This window comes from Rhinolophus ferrumequinum, chromosome 14 (genome assembly GCF_004115265.2).
Source record: "Rhinolophus ferrumequinum isolate MPI-CBG mRhiFer1 chromosome 14, mRhiFer1_v1.p, whole genome shotgun sequence".
Taxonomy (NCBI): Eukaryota; Metazoa; Chordata; class Mammalia; order Chiroptera; family Rhinolophidae; genus Rhinolophus; species Rhinolophus ferrumequinum.
This window is the reverse complement of record NC_046297.1, coordinates 46,855,864-46,879,576: the sequence shown is the minus strand read 5'-3', so window position 1 is coordinate 46,879,576 and position 23,713 is coordinate 46,855,864. Positions and strand designations below refer to the sequence as shown.

The 23,713-nt window shown below is 37.8% G+C and overlaps 1 protein-coding gene across 1 annotated transcript; it reads left to right on the top strand.

Moving 5' to 3' along the window:
- Positions 1-10,614: 10,614 nt before the first annotated feature.
- On the top strand, positions 10,615-11,133 carry LOC117034180 (mitochondrial import inner membrane translocase subunit Tim17-B-like). The gene has a single exon (XM_033126941.1). It carries the CDS (start codon positions 10,615-10,617, stop codon positions 11,131-11,133), a length of 519 nt encoding a protein of 172 aa, XP_032982832.1.
- The last annotated feature ends 12,580 nt before the right edge of the window (positions 11,134-23,713 follow it).

Genomic DNA, 23,713 nt, shown 5'->3' with positions numbered 1-23,713 from the left:
TTATTCTTTGAATGATAGTTATACCACTCATAAAAATTTAGGTTGATAGTTATTTTTTCTCGGTATGTTGACGCTATTAATACACCATCTCCTGGCTTCTATTGTTGCTGTTGAGAAATCAGCCACATGAAAATTATCATTCTTGTATAGGAAAAGTGCCCTCTTATCACCTGCACCCCTTTACTCTCACCCCAGCTGTTTTTCAGATCTTCTGTTTGATGTTTCGAAGCTAGAAAATGACGTCTAGTGTGGATTTCCTTTTATTATTATTCTTGGCATTTGTTAACTTGTCTTATATCTGAATAATGAGATTTTGCATTGATTCTGGAAAATTCTGAGCCACTTTTCTAAGGCTTCTTCTTTGACATAATCCTTTTCTCTCTTTCTGAAACTATAATTAAATGTATATTAGACCTTATTATTTCTTCTAATTTTATCTCTTTGTGTTTTCCATTTGCATATCTCACTGTCCTGAATTCTGAGTGGTTTCCTTTAGGTTTATTTTTAGTGCACTAATTCTTTCTTCATCTCAGATTAATTTGCTAGGCAACTCATCCATTGAGTCTCCAATAGCAATCACTAATTTTCTTCCCTTTTCAGCTTATTTTATTATTAAAACTTCCTGGTTAGTTTGGACAGTCTCTTATTTATGTATCATACTTTTCAATTTTATTTCTTAAAAGATAAAAAAAATACTACTTTTATTTTTTGTATTGGTAATTTAAATTTATATACCTATAGTTTTTGAGAGATTGATTCTCTTTTTTAATCATATTCCTTGCATCTATTAATATTTTATTTTACTCTTTATACTTGCACTTACGATGCCCTTACGATGCCAGGAAGGATTTGCATTATCTTTTGCCAGTCACCTAACCTGGAATCAACTTTAAACTGCTAACTCATCATAACTTTCATAGTACAGATATTTAAAAACATTTCTCTTCCACCCAGAGCCAAAATAAAACAAGCAAGTAGTTTCACTGTCTTGCGTTTTTTCCACTGGTTTTCACTAGGGAAATCTTGGTTTTATACAACAGCCTCCGATCTGAACTCCCAAGTTACAATAAGCACAAGATCTTGTCTTTTCTCTCTTTGGGGCAAGGATTGATTAAATCCAAGCTCTGGACAACCAGGACTCCACAGGTGTTACTAGGAGAATAACCACCCGTTTTGTCTCTGGATTTGAGTGTTCATTCTCATTCTTTCTGAACTTCTGGAATCTTTTTTTTTTTTTTTTTCTGCCAACTTGGTGATGCATTTGAAAACATTTTTAAGGCATTTTACCCGGAAATTTTAGCTTTTGATACTAGAAATTCTTCCCACTTATCTTCTAATTGCCCAAAGAACATGTGTGTGTTCTGTATGTGTGTGTTGTTAAAAGATAAACTGAGGAATATTAAAAGTTTTAAGAGTTATTTGAGCTCTCATTTCAATAAAGCAGCGCCAAACCCAAAGTGGTTCGAAGCCCTCCAACTAGGGGAAACACTTATAGAGAAAGTGCAGAATAAAATAGTTATTTGATCGGCTATAGCTTAAAGCCTAGTTGACTGTTTGTGATTGGTTGTCCTTAGCCTTTTGATTTTGCAGACTTGAGGCATTTACCAGCTTAGAGTTTGGTTTGCTTATGTAGAACACAACAGCATTACAGCCACATCAGGAGAATGGCCTCCTAGTTTAATTAATGTAACACTGTGTATAATTAAACCAATGTATTAGTTAACTCTCTCCTCCCTTCATAAAATACTTATTAAACCACTATGTGTCAAATATCTCCATAGGCTATATGCACATAAAGCAGAGAGATTCTCACGGAGCTTATTGTATAGTGTGTGAGATAGATAAGTAAACAATAACACTGAGATGTGAGAAATAACAGGGTAGGAGCAGTACAGGATGTCCGAAGACTTGCATAATAAGGGCACTGATCCAGAGCTAGTTAGGACAGGTTTCCTGGAGAAATAATATCTAACAGGAGAACCTTCAAAAAAGAGCAGGTTTTCTGGAGAATAAACGCATGAGGAATAATATTTTTTTAAGGTATTTGGAACAACACATTTCTTTTAAAACAGTGCATTTTGTTTTCCATTTTTTAGATTTCCTTCACTACTATCCAAACAAAATGCCTCTTCTCACTTCTGTATGAACGTCTTATGGTATCTTCCGTGTATGACCTTTTCCTTGAGAATCATAGGAAAGGAAACAAAATTAGAAAAAGATGCAGCCATCACCCTCTTGTTATTTAATAGCATTTAATTTCATCTGTCCTATTTTCTGCAGTCAGACTCTGTTGAGGAATACACTGCCCTCTGGAGGAGTAATCAAGCAATTTTTTAAAGTATGTACAAAGTTTTTGAGACATTAAAAAATAAGGAGATACCAAGCCATGAAATAACATGGAGGAAACTTAACTGCATATTACTAAATGAAAGAAGCCAATTTGAAAAGGCTACATACTGTGTGAGTACAACCCTATGACCTCCTGAAAAGACAAAACTATGATGACAATAAAATGTGAGAGGTTGCCAGCGGTTGAAGCGGGGAAGGGATTAATAGATAGAGCATAAAGGAATTTTAGGGCAGTGAAAATAATGTGTATGATATAATTATGACTATATGCCATTACACATTTGTCCAAACCCATAGAATAAATAACAGCAAGAGTGATCCCTAAAGAAAACTATGGACTTTGGGTGATTTAGGATGTGTCAATGTAGATTTATCCTTGGTAAAAATGTAAAAATGTACCACTCTGATAATGGGGGAGCCCGTGTCCATGTGGGGTAGGGGATATATGGCAAATCTCTGCACCTTCTCAAATTTGTTGTAAACCTAAAACTGCTCTAAAAAAATTACAGTCTTAAAATAATAAGCAGACTTGTCTAAAATGTAACTGGAGTTTGGAAGGAAAGAAGGGAAACATAATTGTGTTACCTCAAAGTACATAACCTAACAGCCCTCTGAAATTGGAGTCTAGAGAAGTGTGAATACATTACTCTTTTTCATACTAAAGAAAAATTGCTTTAATTATTCTTTTAAAGAATTTTCATAGGTCTTCAAGAAAAGGTTAACATTTGGAGGTGTTGTAAGACTGAATACAAATGGGAAATTTTTGACATATCCAAGTATAGGAAATTTTAAAAATTTAAACATTAATCAGGTCTTTTAATTTCTCTCATGTTCTAAAGTTCTTCTAGAGTTAGAAGGACAGGATAAAATAAATCACTTCATTTTTAAGCTTATAAAATCTGATAACTTTTATGCTGAAGCCAAATTATATTGGAAATATTTGTAAAAAAAATTAATAAATATGAAATTTTGAGTTTTGATTGGCATCAATCAAAATTTGAAGTAACAGTGAGGTAAGGTAATGGGCAACTAAACGGAAATCTGGGAGCACAGCAAGATAGGAGCTGTATTGGAAAGAAATACAGAAAGGCGAACTATCTACTTAGCTTTTCCCTGATGCAGGACACAGTAGGTAATCTTAAACATAATGGAATTTTGTTATATTCAGGTTCCATTTAAGATGCAGTTTGGTATTATAAGCAATCAGATAGTACTTTGGAAAGTGCATGGGCCTTGAAATCACTCAAGAGAATTTAAATCCTACCTTTGTCATTTACCAACTGGGTGACTTTGAAAAAGACACTTAAGTTGTCTGAATGATAGTTTAATCATTTATAAAAAGGTGACTATTAATATAATGCCTACTCAGAAGATTGTTGAGGTTATTAATTAAATGTATGTATATGTAAAATAATTGGCACATAGCATGTAATCGATAAATTACCTGCATAATATTGGATTGGAGTCTGAATGTATTGCCCGTCAGTTTCTCACACACATCTCAAGACAAGCTCCCTTCTTTGGGGATTATGTGCAAATACCATTGAGTGGGTCCAATTTTGAGATTTGGAATCTCTCCAAACAAAGTGCTCACTGAGTGGGCAGCATTTCCATAGCTTTTTCAAACATCTGACTATCTCATGGTGATATAGATTCTATACTCATAAAATGTTCACTGGCTTAATGACACAATTCCCCTTCAGTTTTTGACCATTTTTAAAAAAATGTATTTTGAGATCTAAGGAACTCAACTCTGCTCTATCCACAAAAGCACTGTGAGGAATGTGAAAGTCAACCAAAGAGCGGGGCCAGCGCTGATGAATGTGTTGCTAAGCACTGATGAGCAAGTGTACTCGAGTCTGATTTTGAACTCTCCACAAATTTAGGAGTCACCGTTAAGAATAGAAACAGTAATGAGGAAAAAACTCTTAGGCTGAATTTGGAGTTATATTTTCATGTGCCATCTAAATAGAACTCCTCTTGTTTTCAGTGGAATAAATTTAGCTTTGGATATTGCAATTATGCATTCATTTCCAGTGCAGCATCACAAATATTCGAAACAGTAAGTTTGGATCCATTAAAAAGAATTAGCATTCTCATACACTTTTGTTAAAAAGTTATTTATCACCTACCTTTGATATATCCACTTAGAAAAAAATGCATATTTATATATTTTTTAAATAGGATAAATATTTCCCTCATTTCTTTTTGTATTTCATATAAGCCACAGATTTACCACATGTTACATTTACATTTTCTCATTTGTTGCATTGATTATTAAAGAGAAGGTAAAGGATTATGGGATTTGTTAGCTCATTTGTGATCTTTCAGCTTGCTCTAAGTAGTTGTCCTAAAACATACAAAAATACTGAAGAGTCCTGCATAAATTGTAGTTGCACTATCTTTTTTCTTCGCAGGGAAAAGGGTGGCTGAAAGCAATAGGAAATCAGACCTCTCAAAACATTCTGACTAGTGTCTCACTTACTAAATAAATTCAGTAAACATTAAATTAATATAAACATGAATGAAGCAGGTTTAAATCTATTGTTTAAGAATCTATGGCATCTTTCTGAAAGTGTAATTTCTATAAATAAGAAACCAGTGAAAATTCAGAATCGTCAGAAAATTGATGCTTCATTAAGCTGATTCATCTAATAAATGAAGCTTAGTGCTTATAACTCTAAATATTTTTTATATTTATATAAAAAATTGTATGAGCTGTGACTCAAACTGGGAGTCATCATTCTGATCATCAGTGGTGGTTTTGTGCTGTTATACAATGAGGTTCTCAGGACTAATCAAACTGGCAGTACTTAAACAGCCGTGGGAGGTCAGGAGTTACAGTTTCTTAGCACGGATTTTTAGATTTTGCTTTTGTTTAGTTCTTCCCTCTCAGGCTGGAAGCATTTACTTTTTATTGCATTAAGGAATCTATCTCAAGAAACTTTCATTTGTCCTTTCCTTATTTATTACATTTCATGTTGTTGGAGTTCATAACCACATCACTTAATACTTAGATTCGCATGTACAATGTCCTATGTACATTGGGTATTCCTAGGAAGGACGAGCATGAAGTCTATGACATTTTTTGGTGTCTCTCTGGTCCTTTAGCTCATTTTTTTGAGTCCTTGGCCAATCTAGACAGTTTGCCAGATTGGTCGACGATAATTTAGGTTTGCCATAGTCACGCCAAGAAGGCCTTCATCACTGGCCTTTGTTTTTAATAGACCAGATCCCTCTGTTTAAATCAGCACTAATTCCTCTCTTCTATGCATTTCCAAATTAGGTCTATCTGACCCCTCACAAAGTTTCCAAAACACTGACTTCTCAAATGTTGTTCTAATGTGAGCTTAGGGCTCCTGGATTAACACACAGTACTCTACATAACATGCATTTGTGAAAATACAAAAAAACAAAACAAAACAAAAAAAAACAACTAATGTACTAACAGCTCTCTTGAGTATTACTGCTTGCAACCACTCTGAAAAAATGGGTTTTCTTATTGCCTTTTTGTAAATGAGGAAACTGAGGGTCAGACAAGCTAAGTATTTTTCCCAAAGTCAAATAGGTAGGAATAATGAAATCAATATAAACAGTGAATGAGGCCGAAGCTGGTACTATGATTAGTATTTCCCTAAGCTCAGAAATGATGGGCTTTAAGTAGTCAATTCGACAACATTTGAGAAAATGAGACACTTGCTCTGGGGGAAATGCTTTCTGTGATACTTACACGTCAAGCAGCTGTCACTATGAACAAGAAATAACACAAAAGATATCCCTTGCCTCATCTGGCTTGGCATTGAAGTGGCTAAAACCCAGAAAATTTCACTTTCGAAAAATTTTGTCATTTGTCTGACAACGCTATTTTGCTTCTCAGGCCAAGCAAAGAATCAGGATGTTATTGCAACATCGACATCTGCTGGTTATTGCATAGAATTACACAAACCAATAGCCGAAGACTTTTCCAAGGTACCGTTTCCTTTAAATGCGTTGGTGGATTTTTATTTGCACAGTAATGGGTCATGAATACTGGAAACACACAAAGTGACAGCGGGGAGAATCATGGGGTACTGTAGAAATAAAAGGCATGACTGTTGGTTTAGAACGCAGACTCACAAGTTTGCACAGACATAAAAAAAATCAATCAATGAAACTTAGGACCCAAAAACCTAAAGGGAAATAAAAAATAAATGACTGTAAAACAATCAAACTTACGGATGGCAATAATTAACACAATACACAAACAGCATGTTAATAATCAGAATGGGCAAGCAGTGGTTTTCAGGTTACATGCCACCTCTTCTGTATCTCTCTACACAGCAGTTTCCAGTGATCCACTCATCCAATATTTATTCAACATATATTTATCAAGCACCTTCTATGTGCTAGGATTTGTTCTATAAACTGGAAACACAATAGTGAAAAAAATCAACTCCTCTCCCTAAAGGAATTTCCATTCCAGAATGGGGTAGGTGGGAGGAGGGAAAAGAAAAATCAAATAAGTATACATCGGGGGGTGATAAGTGATCCGAAGATAAACAGACAAGGGGATAGAGTAATGAGGAGGGCCACTAATTTACATAGGTGACCGGGAAAACCCTATCTCAGGAGGGACAATGAACAGAGACATGGCGGAAGTATAGGGGTGGGGGTGAGCCATGCAGTAGGGGAAGAGTGTTCTCGGCAGAGAAAATGGCAAGTACAAAGGCCCTGAAACATGTGCAAGCTCGGCTGATGTGAGCAACATCCAGGGAGCTTATGCTCATGAAGTAAACTGAATGAAAGAAGAAGTGGTGAGACACGAAAGTGGCCTAACAATGGGGTCTCTGGTCATGGTAAGAAACTGGCTTTTCCGCCGGATGAGCAAGGAAATCATCAGACGGCATTGAGAAAAAGAAGGCATGTGCGAAGGGAAGCTATTAGACACCATGATAGCAGTTTTTGACATGCAGGAATATATTCAGGTATTATTATTATGGGTAAATAGAGGAGAATCTCAGACTGCCATCCTCCTAGCTATTGTAGTCCTGCCTAACGCTGGAAGCCCATCCCACCCATTTTTCCTGGACATTTTCCCCCTTGTTAGGCTTCCTGGAAGGCTAATAGGCATAATTTTTCAGCCGATCTGTTATGATTCATCTACATATCTTAAGAAAGTTAATTTGGATCATTGCCTGACTCAGAATTCCAGCATGCATCACTATGTCAATATTACCGTACCAAGCTGAGTACTTTGCTTTTCATAAGAACACACACTTATATTGTCATGCTTTTGACTTATTAAAGCAAAGAAAAACAAAGCATGGACCAACGTAGGTTATGAACCAGTATGATGCATAGACGATAAAATGCTCAACACAGAACAGAAGATGATTCAGATTGTACCAAACTTTTCTATTCAACCCCAAAGAAATGCATTGGACTCATGATACTGACTCCTAACATCCAAACCTGCTCTTGCTGCAATCTCTATTTTAGTAAATGGCATCACCTCTTACCCAGAAACCTTGGAGTTGTTCCTGACACTTCTTTCTCTGATACCTTAACCCCCTAATGAATCACCAGTGCCACTGACTCTGTAAAGTGTTTTTGTCCACTTTGATCCAGACCATTTGCCATCGTCTATATCTAAGCCACCATTATTGCTCACCAGGACCACAGTAATTGATCCATATTAGATTTCCCCTTTTTATCCATTCTATCTATCCCTAGCCCCCATCCACTTCATTCTCTGCCCACAGTCAGAATTCTCTTTAAAAAAAAAAAAAAAAGATGAATGGGTAATAGACCTATTGAGGTAATCACTTTGTGAGGTATATAAACGTCTAATCACTATGTTGTTTTGTACACCTGAAACTAATGAAAAAATGGTGTCTTAATCCTGCTTAAAATCCTTAATAGCTGCCTATTGTCCTTAGGAAGTTCAACATCCTTAATATTGCCCCTTCAGAATTACACATCTATACACAGATAAATTTCCCTCTATGTTTTAGGCCTTTAACCACGTGAAAAGGTATATTAAATGCCTGCTTACAGACTATAAAACCTTATAGTCCATCAAGTCTACAAAATCCTATCCTAATAAAGCCATTCCTTCACGTCTAAATTTTCTTAAGCATATTTAATATTTTCAAAAATATTCTGAGAATGTCAATAGGTATAAGTGGAAAATTATTTTTATTATAAGATCAATAAGCAAAATACCTACCTGCCCAAATATTTTGTTTACTAATGTTACCTTTCAAAGACTGTGGACCCCCAAATCTGTAACAGTGCACCTTTTACAAATGCAGTTCAGATACAACTATGTCTGAGGAAAGAGGGTCAGTCCTCATCTGGCTTTTATTACATCACCAAACTGATGAACGATAAAGAAAAGCAGCACATGTTCTCTACCCAGGTAATTAAGTTTTTCATTTAATTGTTAATATTAATAAAAAGTAGCAAACCAAAGGATAACTATTATAGTTGAAATGGAAAAAACTGATTATCGAGTACAAACAAATATCCCACATAATGTAATAGAAAGAACATGAAATAATAATGAAAAAAGACCTAGTTGAAGATGCTGGCTAGGCCAATTATTATGAGACTATAGGCAAGTTTTTTTAATTTCTCTGAAATTCGATTTCTTTGTTTGAAGACAGGATAGTTAAAAAGAAGGAAAATCCCTTTCACAGAGTTGAAAAAATAAATGAACTAGTCTACATAAAACAAGTGTTAATTAGCAAATATTAAACAAATTTTAAACCTGCAGCCAATAGCATTTACATCTATGTGACTTAATAAAATCTTAGATTTTATAATGACTTTTTTAAAAGGAATATGTAAATTAAATGATACTTTTCCCTTATAGTATTTAAATACCACTGGCTTTAGACTAATTTTAATAAGAACAGGACTAAAAGAAACTCTATTGATAAACTGTGAATATCAATCTGTTCATTATCTGTATTCCTATTACTGATACTTTCCTGGGTGTAGCTACTCACAGATGCTCTTCTGCACAGAAGGGGCTGCTTCAGCATGTAGGACTCACTAGATAAGAGAATTATGTGCCATATGTGCACTGTGGGACCAACTGTTCTTCCCCTTCGTCTCCAGTTGAGGACTTAGCCAGTAGTCAGCAACAATCACGGGACATGTGGATGAATATCCGTCCAGATGATTCTAGTACCCAATCATTAAGAAGCCCCAATTTTTGAGTCTTCCCAACTGAAGTCAAGAACATCATGGAACAGAGAAGAGTCATCCCTTTATTCCCATGTTGTCCAATTGGAAATTCCTTTCCCACAGAATATGTGATTATAATAAAGCAGTTGTTTTAAGCAAGTAAGACAACTAGATGAGTAAGCTTTGGGGTGGTTGCTATCTCATAGTAAGTGGTAGGGAAACTTGGAACCTGGAAGTAGGGAGTTTCTATGACAAAAACATGGCATTGACTTTAAGACTGAGTTAGGTGGGAGCTGAAAAGTCCTTGAGGAGACCGTTAGTGAAAGCTGAAACATCTGGGGTAGACAGATATAAAGGTCAGCAGCCAGGGAGAAAGTGCTAGTAGTGGACATTGGAGAAACGAAGATTCCTGTTGTAAAGTATTGAAAAGTTGAGCAAAATTGTTGCCTGTGGTAACATAAAAAACAGAAAAAAAGCAAGACCTTTATGCTAGAAGTCTGGGACACATGGGTTATGCAAATCACCTGCAAACACTTACCATGTAAATAAATCATATTGATTCATAAAGACCTTTAATTACTAGCTGTGGGTTGTTCCTGAAAACTTTGAGCTGCGACTTTGAATTTAGTCACTTGAGACCTTTTAATCTCTATTCCACTATGTCTTATACATAGGCACTGTGAGGTGGTATTTCATCTAGGGATCAAGGTACCTACCAGAGTTAATATTAATTTAAAAATTGAGGAAGATAATTTATTAGCATCTCTGTAGTAATCATGAAACCAGAGAGAGACATCTACAAATGTGTTCCTTGTTAAGTAATGATAGCAATATTATTGCTATAACATATAATAATTATAATGTGTAAGGCTCTAAATTTACAATGCATATTACATATATACATAATCTCACTTGATCTTCTCGATTACCCTGTGCAGTAATCATTCCATTATTATGTATGAAAACCATCCACAGTAAGTCATTTGCTCAAATTTACAACCAATACGTGGCCGATCAAGAACTGTATGTCAGGTTCTCTACGTAATTCGAAGGCTTCTGTTCCTTCATCGGTATCGAGGATTCTGGGGCGCCATGGAGGAGTACGCTCGGGAGCCCTGCCCGTGGCGAATCGTCGATGACTGCGGTGGAGCCTTCACTATGGGTGCCATTGGTGGCGGAGTCTTCCATGCCATCAAGGGCTTCCGAAATGCCCCTGTCGGAATTCAGCACCGATTGAGGGGTAGTGTCAACGCTATGAGGATCCGAGCCCCCCAGGTTGGAGGTAGCTTCGCGATGTGGGGCAGCCTGTTCTCCACCATTGACTGCGGCCTGGTGCAGCTGCGGGGCAAGGAAGACCCCTGGAACTCCATCAGCAGCGGAGCGCTGACCGGGGCTATGCTGGCTGCCCGCAGCGGCCCACTGGCCATGGTGGGCTCGGCCATGATGGGCGGCATCCTGTTGGCCCTCATCGAGGGTGTTGGCATCCTCTTCACTCGCCACACCGCCCAGCAGTTCCGCAACGCACCTCCCTTCCTGGAGGACCCCAGCCAGCTGCCCCGTAAGGAGGGGAGCCGGGCCCCAGGCTACCCCAGCTCTCAGCCATACCACTAAGAAAGTGACCTCCGATCAGCACTGTCCTGGGAGTTCCTCCCGGATTCCTTCCGGAAGATTTACCTCGGAGGGAGGGCTGGCTTCTGTCGGTCCTGGGATCTTCCAGAGAGGGACTCTACTCTCTCTCTGCTCCTTTTTCCGAGGGTGGGGTGGAGCACCCCAGCTGCCCTGCTGGACGGGTCCCCTTCTGTCAGGGCACCCTAGCCCCACACTCATATGGAACAAGCTCTCACCCCATGCAATCCCCGGGGCTCCCTGGGGAGTATTTAAAGCCACTTTTGAAATGCAAATAAAAAGAATTCCATATAATCATTTGTTACGTGTGTTATTTGTAAAGCACTTGACTAAATGGAGATTCTTACATATTATGATAGTTATGATTGTCAGTTTTTAAAGGACAGAATTTCATCAAATTGAGATACTCACATTGTGTCAACTACCTGCCACTCAAAAAAATACCTACGCTAAAGTTAAGATCTTAAAAGAAAAATACATTATTTCAAATATTTGTGAAGATAAATATCAGAAAAAGTGATACAACAGGTATCTATTCCCATTACCAAGTATTTCTTCCTATACCAAATGATTCACCACAGGCTTCATTAAATAATATCATTAAATGAATTTTAATTTAATTTATTAAAATTTAATTTCCACAAAACTTAGTAGAAAAATAGGTTGTCACAGAGTTAAAAAAATTTTGGAGTGTCATCTAGTCTAACTACAGCTACTTTATAAAGTGGAATAAACATGCCTTTATTATCTCTGTAGTTCTAAGTTATTAACAAAACAATCCATATTGGTTTTTTGTTAGCTTCCAAGAAAACTAATTTAATTTATTTCGATAAACATGTATTAAGTACAACCATATGCAGGACACATATCTCAGAACTGGAAGCATATAATTACAAAAACCCATGGCCTCTGATCACCAGTGAAAACAATACACAAATACACAGACGACTAGGCGGATTTTGGCTAGGGCTATAATATGTAATAGAGGAACTGGGGAAGGCGAGATTTAATCCAGACTTAAACTGTGTGGGATGCTTCAGTGAGGAAATGTAACTGAATATAAAGCCTTTAAGACTTGAAAGCTGACAAAAACCCGTATTTCCACTTAACGATGCTATTCGTTCTGTTTTGTTTGTTTTTTTTTTTAAGATTTTATTGGGGAAGGGGAACAGGACTTTATTGGGGAACAGAGTGTACTTCCAGGACTTTTTTTTTTTTCCAAGTCAAGTTGTTGTCCTTTCCATCCTAGTTGTGGAGGGTGCCATTTCAGCTTCAAGTTGTTGAACTTTCAGTCTTACTTGTGGAGGGCGCAGCTCAGCTCCAGGTCCAGTTGCCGTTGCTAGTTGCAGGGGGTGCAGCCCACCATCCCTTGTGGGAGTTGAACCGGCAACCTTGTGGTTGAGAGGATGCGCTCCAACCAACTGAGCCATCTGGGAGCTCAGCGACAGCTCAGCTCAAGGTGCCCTGTTCAATCTTAGTTGCAGGGGGCGCAGTCCACCATCCCTTGCAGGACTCGAGGAATTGAACTGGCAAACCTTGTGGTTGAGAGCCCACTGACATGTGGGAATCGAACCGGCAGCCTTCGGAGTTAGGAGCACGGAGCTCTAACCGCCTGAGCCACCGGGTCGGCCCATAGTTCTGTTTTTAATATCATGTTTTGGCAGACTCACTTTTGTAAGTCCAAGTTTTCAGCAATAACTTTACATTTAATTCTATATGTATCGATTGTTCATGGAGTATTCACGTATATTATGACCAATATGTTATCATCTATAAGACAGTTCCAATAAATATATTGGAACTAAACATATTGATAAATAAAACAAAGAGTAAATACAAAATGAAACTAACATATGTGCTACCAGAGAGGCTAGTCTATAGAGAGATGGATTTAAGGGTGATCCAAATGCATCTGTTAAGCAAACTTTGGAATAAGAAAATGTACTCACCAGTCATAGCAACTCTGACTTGCCCACCAACCTTTCCAGCTCTCCCCAGGGGAATGGTTCTGCAAGTGGCAAGCTCTCAGAAGGAAGATGGTTGGAATGCAGCTAAGGGGAGAAGTAAAAAAAAGGTTGGTTGAAGCCTTAGTTAAGCACAACTAAGCTAAGGTTACCCATCTCAAATAAGTCCCTAGGGGAGAGGTCAATTAAAAAGGGGAGAGATAAATAAAAGAACAACAGACAAGGACCAGGAGTGCTGAAAAAAGTGTCTGCTCTCAGAAACCAGGAGTGGAGAAATTGTGATCCATCTCTGATATCCCAGAAGATGACTCTGTTTATTGGAGAAGAGATACATCTTTTTGTATTGATTATTTGCAATTTCTCTTTATACATTGCCCATTCTTATACCTTTTTAAGAACGGCCCATTTTTCTAGAAGTGTTCATTTTTCCCCGTATCGATTTGTAAGATCCAAATCAATAGTAAGACAGAAGATACGAGAACGAGAGATGTAGTCAGTACCCTGATATCTCACATATACGACCTCTCAGCTTCTCCTTTTCTTTCAATTTATATAATCTATCTTCCCTCCTCAGTGGGGACTGCCCTAGGATTGAAGACAAGGCACCTTTTATTCATTGGTTGCTATGTTTGAAAGTAAAAAGCAAGTGAAACAGGAAGAGTAGTATGACAAAAATTGTCTTGGAGGAAATCTAGAAACAAAATTTAGTCATGTTCTCCCTAAACCACAGACTAATTGAGTAGATATGCAGGCATTTAAAGAGGCCAGAGAATGATCGTGTCCCTGGATTCTCTGTAGATAAACTAGTGAATAAACAAGGATGTTTCTTAAAAACTTGGGACATTTAGATAGTTCTATATTAATCATCTATATTCACTATTTTTGTTTCTTTTAAACAAAACAGTAACTATAGTGGCTTGGATCCCTACCACCTGTATCCAGGACCTGAACTTTTAGAATTGTCTTTTTCTCTCTTTTGTGTTATCCATATTACAATCTAATACTTGAAAGCAGATAAGACATGACCAAGATAAGCTTATCATTTTAAGCTTGTCTGTAAGATTTATTCATCAAGTAGATTTATTATATTGCAAAGAGAATAATGGTGGGGCAGGGAAAAAAGGAAACAGGCTATTCCAGGACATTCATAGTTTTGACGTGATCATAAAAGAGTCTCCATTAAAACTGCTAAGTGTAATTTTACTTTATTGTAGCTTCAGTTTGTGACTTTCTTAAAACTACCACCCACACAGGAATACTTTCCTTTACAGAGTGAAGGCTCAAAACCAGTTTAATTTGTCAATTTTAATGAAGAATATGCACATCACGGTAACTTTCCATTAGAGGAAATATTTCTGGAATTAAGGACAGTAGTTTTCCAAAATGGTGCATTATGGTTATCCTATGGTTTTCAAGTCAGGATTCTGCTTTAAATAAAGATTTTCATATTTCATGAATTATTACCATGTTTCTCCGAAAATATGACCTAGCCAGACCATCAGCTCTAAAGCGTCTTTTGGAGCAAAAATTAATATAAAACCTGTCATATTAAAATAATACCAGGTATAATATAATATAATATAATATAATATAATATAATATAACATAACACCCGGTCTTATTTTAATATAAAACCCGGTCTTATATAATATAATATATAAGACCAGGTCTTATATTAATTTTTGCTCCAAAAGATGCATTAGAGCTGATGGTCCAGCTAGGTCTTATTTTTGGGGAAACATGGTATCACTATCTACAGCTTGCTAATACAGGGAGAGGTCTGGCAGTAGAAAAAACCTTGTTGGCCTTGAAAATTTTGTAGTGTAATTAGTGGAAGGTAGTGACAACTCCTGCAACCTCGAAAAATGTTTAAAATTCCTTTTTAATGAGATGAACATTATTTTCCTGCAATCATCCTTTCCACTATTTTTAGATCCATTCAGATTGGCTAATTCTGAGGATTAGCATGAATTATACCTAGTAATGCTGGTGTCCTAGTGGCATTTTAGTAGCAGAATTATCATCCTACTATTCTGTAATAACTGTGGAGGAGAAGGCTAATAATGGTCAAAGTTACACCCTACATTGTAAAAAATATATATATCTAACTTAAACCCATATCTTGATTAGGAACGCTCTGTATCAGGAAGAAATGAGAAATTGGGGTGCGTCATAAGTAAAACTGTACACAGAGTGCTTTTTGAAAAGCTCAGTTCATAATTCTTTAATGGAGGGAAACAATTAAGTAAATAATGACAAAGAAAATGGCTCAAACTTGAAGAAATTTTGTTAATAATTCTAGAATCCCGTGTAAGAAAAAAGCCTCTAAAATATTAAAGCCAATTAAAAGGACTTTTAAGTTACATTTGAAACAAAATAATTAAAATAGCATGGCATAGCAAGATGGCAGAGTAGGTAAACACTGTGCTCACCTCCTCTCTTGACCACATAAATTACAGCTGAACTACAGAACAACCATCACTGAGAATCACCTGAAGTCTAGCTGAACCAAAGCACTACAACTACGGACTACAGAAGAAGCCACCTCAAGTGTAGTAAGAAGGGAAGAGATATGGAACAGGCTGATTCCACACTCACATGTGACCATTAAAAATCAGGAGGGATAGCTCAGCTGCAGAGGTCCGCCCAAGAGGAGTGAGGGGTCCCAGCCCCCCACACACACCAAGCTCCCCAGCCCAAGGATCCAGTGCCGAAGAGAGACGTCCCCATAACTTTTGGCTTTGAAAACCAGTGGAGATTGTGACACAGTGAGCCAGAGGATGGCTACAGTCCTAGGCACTCCTCTTAAAGGGACTGTGCACAGACTTACTGCTTATGGACTCAATCACTCTGAGCTCCAACATTGGGGTAGAAGTTAGAAAGGCACCAGGGACATACGGGAAAAACTGAATTGTCTAGCTGCAGGGCAAGGGCTGGAAGAGCAGCTTCTCTTGGAGGGAGGAGCTGGTGCAAGCCATTGTTTTTTTCTTGACCCTCCCCTTCCCTGCATGTAGACACAGGCAGGCACCATGTCTGAATCTCCATCAAACTGGCTATCACCTTTCGTCCACTCTGCCCTAGTGATTCCCTGACCATGCCCCACCCAACTTCTCAGCACACCCCAGGCACTTCCAGTGGCTTTTGTGTACAAACAACCTGTCTTACCTCATGCTGCAGACTTTCATAAAATCTCTCAAAGGTTCATCAAACCAAAACAAGCAGCATGTGGCTTCAGCATTTCCTGTATCTCTGGCTGAGCAGCTCCAAGCCCAGCACTAGAGACAGCCAGCCTCAGGTCACATATTTGTCTCTTGAGGCACCTCCACCCCAATGTGGGTGGTGGCCCATCAGGGGACTGCTCTGTGGCTTATATTAGGTGGCCCTAGGCAGGGCACAAGCTGCAGCTAAACTTGGTTTGCAGCAAGTCCCCTCCCAGGAGGGCCCAGGGCTGTCATGCCTGGTGACCAGCTTCAGACAAGCTAGAGCATCACCCGGCCAACTCCAAGGATGACACACCCAAAGGGCAGACTGGGCAGGCACCAGAGCCCTGCTATAGTGAATCCTGCTCTGTAGGGTCAGGCCTTGAACCACAGCTCTCGCACTATAGTCATAGCCAGTCCTCACAACAAATAAGCCTGAGGGTCAATTCCTCCCATTGACATATAAACAGCAACCAAGGCTCAACTACAATAGGAGGCAAAACACAACTCATACAAGAGACACACCTGGAGCACTCAGCTCTGGTGACCAAGGAGACTGCACCACTGGGTCCCACAGGAAACCTACTACATAAGGTCACTCTATTAAGACTGGGAGGCACAGCAGCCCTATATAATACATAGAAACAAAAATAGGAAGGAAGCTAAAACAGGGAGACAAAGAAACATATCCAAATCAAAAAACAGAACATAGCTCCAGAAAAAGAACTAAGCAAAATGGAGACAAGCGATCTACCAGATGCAGAGATCCAAACACTGGTTATAGGGTGCTCAATGATCTCAGGGAGAACTTCAACAAAGAGATGGGAAACATAAAAATGGAGATAGAAAACATAAAAAAGAACCAGTCAGAAATAAAGACTACAATAACTGAAATGAAGAATACATTAGAGGGAATCGATTGTTGATTAGATGAAGCAGAGAGACAACTCAGCAATTTAGACAACAAAGTAGCAAAAAACACCCAATCAGAACAGCAAAAAGAAAAGAGAATCCAAAAAAAAAAAAAAAAAAAATGAGAAGAGTTTAAGGAGCCTCTGGGACAACAGCAAGCATACCAATATTTGCATCATAGCGGTACCAGAAGGAGAAGAGAGAAAGGAATTGAAAACGTATTTGAAGAAATAATGACAGAAAAATTCCCTAACCTGGTGAAGGAAATAGACATACAAGCACAGGAACCACAGAGAGTCCCAAACAAGATGAACCCAAACAAGATCACACCAAGACACATCATAATTAAAATGGCCAAGGTTAAAGACAAAGAGAGAATCTTAAAAGCAGCAAAAGAAAAACAGTTTGTTAACTACAAGGGAGCTACCATAAGACTATCAGCTGATTTCTCAACAGAAACTTTGCAGGCAAGAAGGGAGTGGCAGGAAATATTCAAAGTGATAAAAACAAGGACCTACAACCACGATTAGTCTACTCAGCAAAGCTATCATTTAAACTGGAAGGACAGATGAAGAGCTTCCCAGACAAGAAAAAGCTAAAGGAGTTTAGCACCACCAAACCAGTATTACAAGGAATATTAGACTGACTTCTTTAGGATGAAAAAAAAATTAAAAATATGAATAATAAAATAGCAATAACTGCATATCTATGAACAATCACATTCAATGTAAATGGATTAAATGCTCTAATCAAAAGACAGGGTAGCTGAATGGATAAGAAAACAAGACCCTTACGTATGCTGCCTACGAGACACTCACTTCAGATTGAAAGATACACACAGAGTGAAAGTAATGGGATGGAAAAAGATATTTCATGAAAATGGAAATGGAAAAAAAAAAAGCAAGCTTTGGTAGCAATGCTTATACCAAACAAAACAGACTTTAAAACAAAGGCTATAGCAAGAGACAAAAAAGGACTCAGTAATCCCTCTTCTGGGTATTTATCCAAAGAAACCCAAAATCCTACTGTGAGGGAACCTGTGCATCCGTATGTTCATTGCATCATTGTTTACAATGGCCAAGATGTGGAGGCAGCCTGGGTGTCCGTTGACGGAAGACTAGGTAAAGAGGAGGTGATACATATATACAATGAAATGTTGCTCGGCCATGGAAGGTAATGGGTTCTTGCCATCTGCAATGGCGAGCATGGAAGAGTATTGTGCTGAATGAAGTATCAGACAGAGAAAGACAGATGCAATATTATTTCACTAATATATGGAATCTAAGGAACAAAATAAAGAAACAAAACTGAAACAAGCTCATAGATACAGGAAACATTTTGATGGTTGCCAGATGAGAGCGAGGTTGCAGGGGCTGGGTGCAAAAGGTGAAGGGATTAAGAAATACAAATTCGCAGATATAAAATAGTCATGGAGATATAAAGTACAGCATAGGGAATATAGTTAATAATATTGTGATAACTATAAATGGTGCCAAGTGGGTACTAGGCTTATCTGGGGAATAACTTTATAAGTCATAATAAACGTCTAACCACTATGCTGTACATCTGAAACTAATATAGTATTGTATCTCCAGTATAAATGAAACATAAAAAAAAATTTTTTTTTAATAATTTTGTTAAATAAAGACATGGGAGAGGGCTTAGGTGGCACTCCTGTCTCCTCCTTGATTTTATCAACATTGTAAGAAATAATACCGTTTTTAAGGTCAAAACTGAATTCAAATACTAGTTCTCTTTGCAAAGCTGAGAATGGAAATAATACCTCAAATCAATATTTTGAGAATTAAGTGAAAAAAAAAAAAAAACACAGAAAAATCCCTACCATCTCTATGGAACTTGGTAAGTGTTAGTTGTTCCTTTTCCTATATGTAGCTTGACTACAATGCATGATAAAACCGTATTCATACTTGTCCAATTTCATAATGCTGTTATGATTTGATCAGTTATATTAAAAGTTATCATTGTAAAATGATTTTTTAAGGAAATGGTCACACATTCCAAATTCATTTATGCAATGGCAGGATACCTACAATCACGTTATTTATCTTCCAAATTTAAGTGAAACTATTTTTGGTGAAGAGTGAATATGGATGGAGTTTGGCTTCTCTACACATATAATTACTTCAGCATCTATAGATGATGCAGGTTAAATGTGATTTGATTTCTCCACTTTTTGCTAAATTAGGAAACGATTTTCTTTTTGCTTTTACTAATGTGAAAGATAATGAAATGCAATTGTTTTTCATTGCCTGAGAAACAAAAGGAACAATTTCATGGGTAAAAATAAGTAGCTTCCATGAGGTGAGATTTCGTTAGAACAGATTCTTGTATTTTTGTGAAAAGGTCAGCATCCATGTTTAAGGTTCACCATTCAATGAATTTCATGAATTTCATGTAGTTCTGTGAAGTACCTGCTTCAGACAGTGCATTTTCCTCCCGTGGAGTTTTCTAGCATATTTTCTCAAAAGCCTCCCTCACAAAAATTAAACTCAGTCTATACTGGTGACTATATAAATATGTGTTGGACATCTATGGTATTTCTCAGATCTTTCTCAGATCTTCAATTTTCTCTTTTCTACTGTATTTCCCCCAAAATAAGACCTAGCCAGACCATCAGCTCTAATGTGTTTTTTGGAGCAAAAATTAGTATAAGACCCACTGTTATATTATAGTACATATTAAAGACCCAGTCTTATGTAAGACCCAGTATTATATTACATTATATTATGTTATGTTATGTTATGTTATATTATACTATACTATATTCTATTCTATTATACTATATTATACCCAGTCTTATAGTAAAATAAGACCGGGTCTTATATTAATTTTTGCTCCAAAAGATACATTAGAGCTGATTGTCCAGCTAGGTCTTATTTTCAGGGAAACACGGTATCTACTTCATTGTTTAAATAGGTAGCACCACCTGGTGGCTAAAAAGAATTACTGAAATTTTATTGTATCTTAAAAATGAAGAAAATGTAGATTCATCAGCAAAAAAAAATTAATTATATTTTACATTAAATTGGAATTATTCATGGTAAATTGTTGTGCTTACTGGTTTTCTTATTTTAAGTATATTTAGTTTAAAAAACACAGACACCTAAACCATGACAAGTTTTATCCATTGTCAAATACATTTCTTTTCGTTAATACTCTTTAATATTATTGAAAAGGTATATGTGTCGAATTTTAATGGTGTAATCTTTAAAAATGAAATTTAAACACTTTTGAAAAATTCACTTCTATGAGGCACTTTGATTCACTCACTAAAATTATTGCACTTTTCTTTAAAAATGGTCTCATTTGTAAAGAACTATACTCACAGATACTTTCAAAATAACTTTACTCATAAAATGCCTTCAGAATTAATAAATGCTTTTTGGAGAAAGACATAATTGTTACGCTGTAATTATGCTTTTAGACCCAGGACTGAGCTTCACAAGAGGCATGATTCAAAATGTAACACTGCTGCCCTCGTGTGGTGTAAAGCGCATATTTTCCCTTGGAAATAAAACTAGCATCCAAGACATAATGCTTTGATATTAATGAGAAAACTGAATTTGACCTATTTTCACATTTGACCAAAGAAAAACCATAAATAGACAAGTAACCACCAGAGCTGAGGATTCGGATGTCCTAGTTAATTCACTATCACAGCGAATAGAAAGTTAGAGATTAACTGATTGTGAGCTCGTTACTAAGTAAATTTAACTACAAAAATCCCTTCTACCTTTTAGCATCCTTCACCAGTTCCATAAAACGTATTTTTGCAAATGCCACAGTAAACCAACACCCTCCAACTAAAACTAGAAAGTCGTATATTTTATTTTACACTTTCCTAAAGTTATATGAGAAATAAACTGCTTTCAAACTACTTCAAAAACAAACACACAAACAAAAAAACCCTCCTTCCTTTGGCTGCTGCTTTAGCCTGGGATGAGTTCAGGGGCCTTTTCCAGGGCCCAGGACAGGCGTTTACCTTGCTGAAACACTTTGGCCCCAGTACATTTGTGGCTCTGAATGGAAAACAAGCTTAGATACACATTCCAAGTGGAGGAGCCAAGCTTTTCCTCCTCGCATTGACTCTGCTGCTCTGCTGCTAGAAATGAATGGTGCTTTTCAGAATTCTCCATATGAACAGAACTAATTCTCTAAGAGCTTTGGGCTCTGTGTTCACATCTCTTACTCTGGATTGGTAATGGTATTTTGGACTAAAGGCAAACAAGAAGGAAACAAAGGGATGATTCTGCCGGCCTTAAACCCCAAGTTTTGCTTTAAAAATCAGTTTTGTTATTGAGAAGGAGGGGAAATAAAGAAACCAATTATATTCTACCTTTATTTGTTCAGCTGCAGAAGAAGTAAGCAGAGTCCACAGTAAACTCAGGTTAGTTCTGGGCATCACTCGCCCACCGAGCCTGGCATTCCCACCCACTCATGGCCTTGATGTGCTGCCATCCCCGTGTGGACCAGGGCTTCTGAACACAGGGCTTCACTCAGCTGGTTTTCTGTGAGCAGTGAACATTTCCTATCTCTCTTTCTTGTCTTCCCTCAAGAAATGTCTATGATTTATTTACAATGCCATTAACAGTCTTACGTGGAAGAAAAAGCAAGGCAGAGCAGGGAGAGAGGGGCATTGCAACTCAACGTGCTCAAGGCTGTTCTTAGAAGACCCCCATGGCCAATTCTTATACAAGTGTTCCTCACTTTACGATGGGTTCTGTCCTGATAAACCCATCCCTGATAAACCTATCATAAGTTGAAAATAACGTGAAGCCGAAAATGCACTTACTACACCTAGCTTATGGATGATGGCTTGCCCTAGACTACCTGAGACATGCTTAGATACAATATCAAAAACACTCTGGCAACACAGTCCACTGTAGAGTATGGGTTGATTACCTTCGTGATGGGGTGGCTGATGAATCTGTTGTTCACTGCCACAACCTAGCATCATGAGACAGCATTACACCTCCATACCCCCAGCCCCAGGAAGGCTCAACATTCAAAATATGGTTTCTAATGAATGCCTATAGCTTTTGCATTATCTTGAAGTCAAAAAAAACTTGTAAGTCGAACTATTTTAAGTCAGGGACCCTCTGAATATTTAGCTGGAGAACAATCTGCAGAGATGGGGTAGAGACTGGAGTTGGCCAGTTTAGAATATTATCTGAACTTGGCTTGTCTTAACCACTCACTGAAGAAGTTTCCACTTGATCCTCCCTCCCTTGCTGCCGTCGGCTAAAGACACTCATTTTGCTCCACAGATGTATTCTGTTCTTTCCTACTCTTGATCAAGGGAGGCAGGACCCGATGAAAGAGACTCTGAACACTGACCAGCTCACAACTTGGATACATTCCTGACAGACAGCTCCTTCCCACCCCATGTACAGACCTGCCACATGCCCTAACTGGAAAACCCTAGGTTTCCCAGAATTCACTGCATCCTTTTCCACTGACTCCCCGGAAAGGGCTCTCGTAAACTTTAAGTGAAATGAAGCAAGACAGAGGCATTCTGTTCAGCAAATTTTCTCTGGGGACTCTTCATCTACAGTACTAATATTACCCCTTCCTTACATGGCTAGGTTTGTTGCCATTCAGTTTGCAGAAGGAAGTTGGCAGTGAAAGAAGGGCTCACAGAGAATCACTAGGATGCTGGTAAAAATGTATGTCATAAACTTGTGTGGGGAAACATGAGTTTTTATCATTTTACTCATAGTTTTATCATTTTAAATTTACATATGCATTTTGCATTTTCCTATATGCATGTGACATAGCTAAATAATTTTAAAATTTGTGTAATAAAAACCATTAGTTAACATGGTAGTGTGAAAGAAATCAGATGTGAAAGAGTGTATACTTTTTATATAAAATTTTAAAACAGGCAAAACCAGAGCAGTGGTTATAACTAGAAGGAAACACACAGGGGGTTTGGGGGTGCTGGCAATATTCCGTTTCTTGATCTGGATGCTGATTAAGTAGGTATGTCACAAAGTGTTGTGACAATGACTAAGTTGTGTTCTGTATTTCCAAGCCCATGGAAAGGATTAACTACCCCTAAAATGGAAACAACTTATCCTCTCCCTAACTTTCCCATTTACCTTCAATTAAGCATCCAAAACCCAGTGACAGAAAGCAGAAGCTCGCTTAATGCAGGTTTTAGTGAATAGACACAGAAGTAGTGTCACTTATCTCTCATCAGCCTTCTCTTCCAATCTGTATCTAAAAATCGGAGTCACTCGGAGCCCCGGACTTCTCAGAGCCCAGAGCTAGATGTGACAGGAGGAATCATTCTTACACCACGTGTGACTTCGGTCCATGTCTGAAGTAGGTATTGAGCATGGCGAGAGGAAAAGGGCCAAGTCTCAAAGCCACAATCAGGATATACAGATGCTCACCCACCTTCGACTATGCCTCAGCCTCAGTTCCTTCTCACCACGGGCCCTTGTCAGGTCTCGCTCATCCCTG